Below are 7684 nucleotides of genomic sequence, written 5' to 3'. Positions count from 1 at the left end.
GTTTCAACCGACATGTAAGTAAATTCATCAACACAATTCAAATATTTTCCAGTCGCTATATATTGTCAAACTATTAGTTTACATTTCTATTTTTTGTTTTATTCTCATATTCATTCATGCAAACCTCTACAATGATTTAATTATATATTCTTATAATGTTTAACATTTTGAATGTGAATTTATGATAATTTAATTTTAATGGTTTTATATCAAACTACCTTTTTTAAGAAAATCATTTTACACTCTGTAAAAATCAAAATAAAAAAAAACTTATTTATTACCATCAAAATTATTCTGTTGACCTTATATCTGTTACGGAAATGCGAGGTGCAGCGTATTTCAAGCGTAATCTGTCATACACTTTACGATCCTGAAATGAAATGTAATTGTATATTAAATTCAGAATGTTTAACAAAGAGTAATATTAATGGGGGAAAAAGTTTATGTAGATATTTGGGGATAGTTTCTTAATCGGAAAATAAAATTGTATTATAGTTTCCATATTTTCAATATTATTTCCTTTCATTTATTCCACACAGTAATATAATAAGCCCAACGGGCCAATAAACTATATTACAAAACAAGTTATCAATAGTTGATATGTATAATAACAATAATAAAAGTATGATTTTTATAATAAATCCATTATTGAATATAACAGTACAGCGCACTCACGGTAACGTGAACTAATTAAAACCAAGAGAGTTCACGTTAGCGAAAATGTTCACGTTAGCGAACTTCAGCGAATTTCAGAAAAAAAAAACATAGCCATATTCGAGTGTTTTACACGTTCTAGCGTGATTGTCTTTTATTTTTGTTATTAGTAATATTAAAAACTTAATTTAATTTCATGAAAAAATAAAAAAAACAGATCGGAAAAATATCAGTGGGTATGTATTTATAAAGCAATTTAAATTAATAATTAAAATTCACGAAAAAAAGCCAAACAAGATCATTAAAAAATTTCGTAAGTGTGTTTGAAATTATATTTGGCATTGTGAATCTGCCTTTAATGTCAAATTTCATGTTTTTCAGCGTCACGGAGTAGTTAGCGTAAGAAAAAGCGTGTTCACGTTACCGCGAGTGCACTGTACATATAGAAATAGCCACGGCTCCCCAAACCCATCCCATCATCTCTTTGCCTCAGGCCAAAACTAAATTCAATTCATGTGCAATCATGGTTAACCATAAAGTTCCAATATTGATATTGAGTTGGGCTTATAGAAAAATAGAAGAATAAATTACCTGCGCACTGACAGACGGTCTCAACATCTTAACCGCTTGATTGAAATGATCCTGTGTTACACACAGGTCTTCCAGTTTAGCGTCCGTGTCATTCAAAGATTCTTTAAGAGCAATCATTGATGCTTGTCGCACTAGACCAGCTAAATCAGCACCTGTATATCCATCAGTTAAGGAAGCAAGATGTTCGAAATCTACATCATCCGCTAAGACAGGACGTGTGCCATTCTATAAAATATATAATAAAAAAATAATAATTACCAACAATATTCGCAGTGATTAAGACAGAATAGAATACCTTAGTGCTTGCTTTCAAGATTTCCAAGCGATCTTGTTGTTCGGGTAGACCCACATAGAGTATTGTATCCAAACGTCCCGGACGTAAGATGGCAGGATCAATTATATCTGGTCGATTTGTAGCCGCCAATATATAGACACCTTGGCGATCCTCAACACCGTCCATTTCGGTTAACAATTGATTGACAACACGTGTACCTGAGCCACCTTCGTTTCCGTCCGAACGTTTTGGACATAATGAATCGAATTCATCAAAAAATATAACACATGGGGACGAATTCCTCGCTCTTTGAAAGCATGCCCTGACCGCTCTTTCACTTTCGCCTACGTACTACAAAATCAAATTAAAAAAAAGGTCGTATAAAACATTAAGATAACTTTTCTTTAGCATACCATATTCATTAATTCGGGTCCTTTGACGGATATGAAATTAATGCCGGCCTCATTGGCTATAGCTTTTGCTAAAAGAGTTTTGCCACACCCAGGAGGCCCACACAGAAGGACTCCTGATGGAGCTGATAAGCCCAAACGGGCAAGTTTCTCTGGAAATTTGACTGGAGCTAAGACTGCCAATTTTAATTCTTCCCTTATGTCTTGCAATGAGCCCACATCATCCCAAGTGACATCTGGTACTGTAATGAAGCCTTCCCGTTTTGCCGAGGGTTGAACAACTTTAACGGCTTCCACAAAATCATCGAGAGTAATACAAAATTCCGATACAAAAGTTATATCTTCAGGTGGATTGTCGAGCCAATTAAGAAGTTCAAATAGTGTTGGCTCAGGCACTTTAACATTTTTGTCATCGCTTAGTTTTGGTGGGGTTTCAGCAGCTTTATCCTCTGCAGTTTCTTTTATGGAATCCGTGTTGTCGGCTTCCTTATCATCATCATCCTTTTTCGCAGTACCGTCGTCCATTTCTATGTCCTCTGTAACATTTTCTTCTGACTTATCGGCTTTTTCCTCCACTGATTTACTCTCCTCGTTTTTGTCGTCGCTCTCTGAGGTGTCAACTGTCATTTTGTTCGTTTCGTCATTTGTTTCCTCCGTGGCAGTATTACCCTCAACTGTACTGGAAATATCAGTTTTCTCATCAGACCCTGACGTTTTTTTCTCTCCTTCAGTTTTTGTTGAATTGTCTGCGTCCTCATTATCATCGTCCAAGTCTACTATGGTAATGTTACGTTGAGCTTTAAGTTGAAAGGCTCGCATTTGTTCAGAGCATCTAAAACAAAAACATAATATTTTACATTGATGTAATTACATAATTATTCTTGTACGTACTTCCTTTTAACTGCTATTGTAGCCGCTCTGGAGACCAAAGCTAATAAATCAGCTCCAACATAACCTGGCGTTAGTTCTGCAATTTTATCGTAGTCGCACTTTTGTTCTACAGATAATCCTTCGCATATTATCGTCAATATGTCTTTGCGGTCCTTACGGGTTGGTATGCCTATTGAAATTTCATGATCGAAACGTCCCACACGGCGTAGAGCTGGATCCAAGACATCTGGGCGGGTTGTTGCTCCAATCACCAAAACAGATTGACCACCCTCGGTTAATTTCAAATTATCCAGACTGCTAATAAGTTGCGATACAATACGACGTTCCATATCCCGTTGAGCCATTGAACGATTTGATGATATGGCATCAATTTCGTCAATAAATAAAACGCAAGGGGCACTAGAGGCAGCTTGATCGAAAACGTCCCGGATACGCTCTTCTGATTCTCCCGAGACACCAGCTATCAATTCAGTAGCAGGAATTTCAATTAAAGGCAAAGTTAATTGCTATTATGGAAGAGAAAAGAAAGAGAGATAAACTTTAATATTTGTGATTAAAAATAATATCAAACTTCACTCTCACCCCTGCAATGGCATGTGCCAAGAGAGTTTTGCCACAACCTGGAGGTCCATGCAGCAAAATTCCTCGAGGTGGCATTAGACCCAAAACAAAGTATATATCGGGCGATTTGATGTGCATAAGAAGTTCGCAGAGCTCTTTAAGCGTTTTTTCCATACCACCAATATCTTGAAAGGTCTCACGTGATTTACGCAGTTGAACCTCCTTTTTATATTTTCGTGGACGTGGTCCTCCTCCACCGGTAGCATTCGCTAATGGATTAAATGGACGATCGGATTCATTGCTGTTTCCGCTATTCATCGTTTGCTGGCGTAGCTGGTGTACGTGGCGTTGATGCATTTGTTGCATATAAGCCGTCGCATTATCGTTTTTCTCTAATAATTTGTTGAATTGATTTGTCATAGTTTGGTATTTCGAATACATTGACGCATAATCTTTAACTGTTTCATCGAACTTACGTTTTTTTGAAGGCTGACTTGGTGTCGCCGCGGAGCCACCACTTGCATTCTCATGGCGTTTTTGACCAGCATGATGCTGAATGGGAGGCAAAGAATTTGAATCTGTTGTGGTATTTGAGCCAGTTGACGATGGACCTTTAGATGACGTTTCATGGTGGGATGACGATGGAATCTTGGTCACTGTAATAGCGCTATTCTTTGACAATGGTAAATCGGTAACTGCTGCTTAGTATGAAAGAAGAATATAAAAATAACCATAGGAGCTCTGTAAGCGAAACATAAAAATTTACATAGACAATATACCTTTCGCTAAACTTTTTCCATTTGATTTTGATTGATTACTTTCATCTCCACTTTCATCACTACTAATATCTATAGCTTCCCCTGAAGATTTATTCGAAGGTCCTCCCGTTGATAGTTGATGTGGCGGTTTTGATTTGTTGTATAAGCTATTCATCATGTTACTCATTAGATTGTTGGAGCCAACACCCTGTGCAAGTTAAGAACAAAGAAAAGTTATAGGAATTTAGCAATGCTTAATTTGACAATTCACAATGAAACAAGGAAATCAACGATTACTCAGAATACGACAGGATCCGCATCATAGGGGTACCAAGGCATGTAACGACAAATGAGCTTAGACACCGAAAAGCCGATAGTACCCCCATGGGACGAGTTGGATGAATGGGCACAAGATACAAAAAACGATGTGTAAAAGGTGAAAAGACAACAAGGGAAAACTAGTGTAACACGAAGATCGCTCTAATTAATAGTTCAAACATACTGGCATAAACCTAATGGGAATGTCCTAGTGATACAAAAGAAAACAAAAAAAAAAACAAATTTTAAATTCTACCAAATGGCTTTTGGTTTTTATCGAGTCCAATCATTCGAAAGTAATATTTTACAAATTTTAAAACACTATTATGGGAACAAATGTGGTTTCTGGATTCCCAACTAGATTCATGTTTTCGATTTCAACAAAATTGATTCCCCCAATATCGAATAAAGGCAGCAATATTTTTCCACTCCATACTTACATCCATAACTTCCAGGTCTGATGCGTCAGAGTCTTCTCCACTTGAAACTTGGTCATCCAAACCATAACTTTGGGAAACGGCATGATAGGCTAAGTGAAAACCAAATAAAAATAAATACGAATATCCCATAAACACAATGTAAAACACTTCGAGTTTACCTTGTTCCACTAAAGCTCGAAAAGGCGCAATTTTTCTGCGAGAATATTCCGGATAACGGTCTTGCAAATGTTTTGTCATGACAGTCACATCCAAATAGGTCTTATCGACATTCTCCTCCAAATACTTAGGAAGAAAGGACCATGTAATATAGGAAGGCAAAATATGAAAAGAAGGTTACATTCGATTTGAGAACAACTTAACCCCATTTCGGAGAGAACCGCCAAAGATGCATTTGGTAAGGCCGGCCTCTGGGTGCACTTTTAGGAATGTAGGTACATTCGTACATTCTTAAAACTCTACAGTACTCACAAACGCTAACTCACCTGCTTTACACGATTTACAATTTGTGGATCATAGAGAATAGGTTTATTCTTCTTCATTTTCCCTATAGTTCTAATGCAGTAACTTTTTAAATGCTTTTCGTATTCAGAATTTGTCAATTAATTAAAATAATTCGTTTTGTTTAGAGATGAATGAATGATAAAAGCCACTTTTTGGTATGATTGGCAACGTTCAATTGTTGGCGTTCATCGCCCGGAGCGTGTTTCGAGAAACGATAAAACATGCATGCAATGGAATTATCGATATTTACCTAAATCGATATCTACCAATTCTAAATGACCTTAAGGAGACCTTACACGGTTGGGTAAGTCTACAGCATAGGTTCGCGGGTTTGTTGTATTTGATTCAAAAATTTAATAGATCTTACCCTGCCAGCATTTCAAAGTTCAATTTCATTCTCATCGCTACCACAGACTCGTAAATGTCACCCCAACCATCGCGAACTGTGATGGAGGAAGCATATCAAAAAGTACAAAATGTACCTGAAAGTATTTCGCCATCATTACTGTTAGAAGAGCCATTTTATTTTTTTGTGAAACGCCAAGCGCAACCAGTTTGTTATATTTTATTTAAATAAAAACGAAAATAAAGTTCTGAAAACATAGATATTACGCTTAAAATTGTGAAAGGTATATGGTGAACAATTTTCGACTTTCCAAATGGAAAAAAGTGATCGTTTTTCAAATATTTTTCCAGGCACGCTGCCTCCATCCAAAATAGACGCTGCAATATGTAAATTGCTCCTGGTAACTCAACTTCATTATTTTATTAATGCAAAAAATTATGTTAAATGTGATGAGATAAACCGAAAAATGTTATATTTATAAGAAATTATAAATGTTTAATTAAATCAATAAACATCTACACAATCGTGTTTTACTTGACCACAATGATTCTTCTACAATTAACATAAAATGCACTTTTTCTGATAGTTTGCAGGGGCTCTTATTGGAGTCTTTCTAAATTGATCTAAATAGGCACCTAATAATTGCACTGATGAGAAACTTTTTTGTAGTAGCTTGGGGTGGTACAAATTCTCAATAGTGACGGCGCTTATGATTATATTCGTATATGATTGTTTTCGACGTAGTGGGGATTCTCAGAAGCGCCCCCAAAATTTTGGCAGGATAGTAGCACCTCTCATTCAAGTTTTTAATTGAGGCAATCAATTATTTGTTGCATTTTCATTTATTTGTAGTTATTTTGTTGGTTTCTACTTCAATCGTTATTATTTGATTTCAGCTTAAAACCATGCGTTGACTAAACTACAGGAGTTGATTTCGGCAACGCCTTTTAGAATGCAAGATAGTTAGATAGACGATCGATATCGTATAAACCATTTTATGGTTTTGTCATCTCATCTTACCAAATACCATACAGTATTTCTACAAACTATGATAATAAATCATTCAATTAAATATTCATCTACAAGAATTTACTTTTTCTCTTTTTGAGGTGTCTTTACAATGAGCACACATTTAAGATTTTACCCCTTACGAGAATGTTGCTATTTACGCCAATGCTTGACAATTGTTACAAATAAAAATTCATTATAAAATTATAGCAGACTCGTTAATAGAAAAGAACGATCTAAAAAATCACATTATTATAGAGCTGAATGCACTTAAACTGAGGAACCAACATAACTTCCATCATAGACATTACAGCGCCACTAATCCAGAGTACATCATACCATGCTACCCCACTAACATAGACAAGAAAAAAATCCGTATTTTTTCCAGACTTCGTATGGGACACTGTATTACTACGCATCAATACCTAATTAATAAAGATAAAGACAATAACTGCCCTAACTGCGGAGATACAGCGAGTATTGAACATACAGTATGTCAAGAAAGTGTTTTGACAATAGGATAAAAATTATGTTTTATTCCAAAATTAAATATAATTTAATTTTAAAAAATATTTTATTATGTATTTTGCAAAGTATACATATTTTATTTTTCTCAAAACGAATTAACAACTCGATTTTTACTTCAATTATTTCTGGAATTTTAAATATTTGGCAATGTCAAAAGACTTTCTTGACATACTGTATATTAGAATCCTGTCGGAAACCAAGGCATATTAAAGAGGTAAAGTCATGGAAACAGGTGACTACTATCGACATTCATCTTGTCAAAGGCTTTGTTTACGTTTAGTAGGTTTGTTTACATTCTTTGTGTACATATATATTACAATACAACAACACTACATATACACAAAATGTCAACTTAAGTGACCTGCCTTTTTAGTTTGACTTTCTCAATATCATGGGGTGTACAC

General features: G+C 35.4%; 1 protein-coding gene across 2 annotated transcripts; it reads right to left on the bottom strand.

Moving 5' to 3' along the window:
- Positions 1-77: 77 nt before the first annotated feature.
- Positions 78-5578, bottom strand: smid (nuclear valosin-containing protein-like smid). 2 transcript variants are annotated; one of them, XM_075305216.1, is made up of 11 exons: positions 5380-5577; positions 5056-5179; positions 4898-4986; positions 4161-4347; positions 3858-4079; positions 3403-3773; positions 2821-3326; positions 1933-2761; positions 1541-1870; positions 1246-1470; positions 78-370 (listed from the first exon to the last, which is right to left on the bottom strand). In XM_075305216.1, the coding sequence occupies exons 1-11, from the start codon at positions 5434-5436 to the stop codon at positions 290-292; spliced, it is 3021 nt and encodes a 1006-aa protein (XP_075161331.1). In that variant the 5' UTR covers positions 5437-5577; the 3' UTR covers positions 78-289. The 2 variants fall into 2 exon arrangements, with proteins under 2 accessions (XP_075161331.1, XP_075161330.1); XM_075305215.1 differs by having other exon boundaries at positions 3403-4079; positions 5380-5578.
- Between the last annotated feature and the right edge of the window lie 2106 nt (positions 5579-7684).

Source organism: Haematobia irritans, chromosome 4 (genome assembly GCF_050003625.1).
Source record: "Haematobia irritans isolate KBUSLIRL chromosome 4, ASM5000362v1, whole genome shotgun sequence".
Taxonomy (NCBI): domain Eukaryota; kingdom Metazoa; phylum Arthropoda; class Insecta; order Diptera; family Muscidae; genus Haematobia; species Haematobia irritans.
Note: the sequence above shows the minus strand (reverse complement) of the source record. Positions and strands in the feature narration are given on the sequence as shown.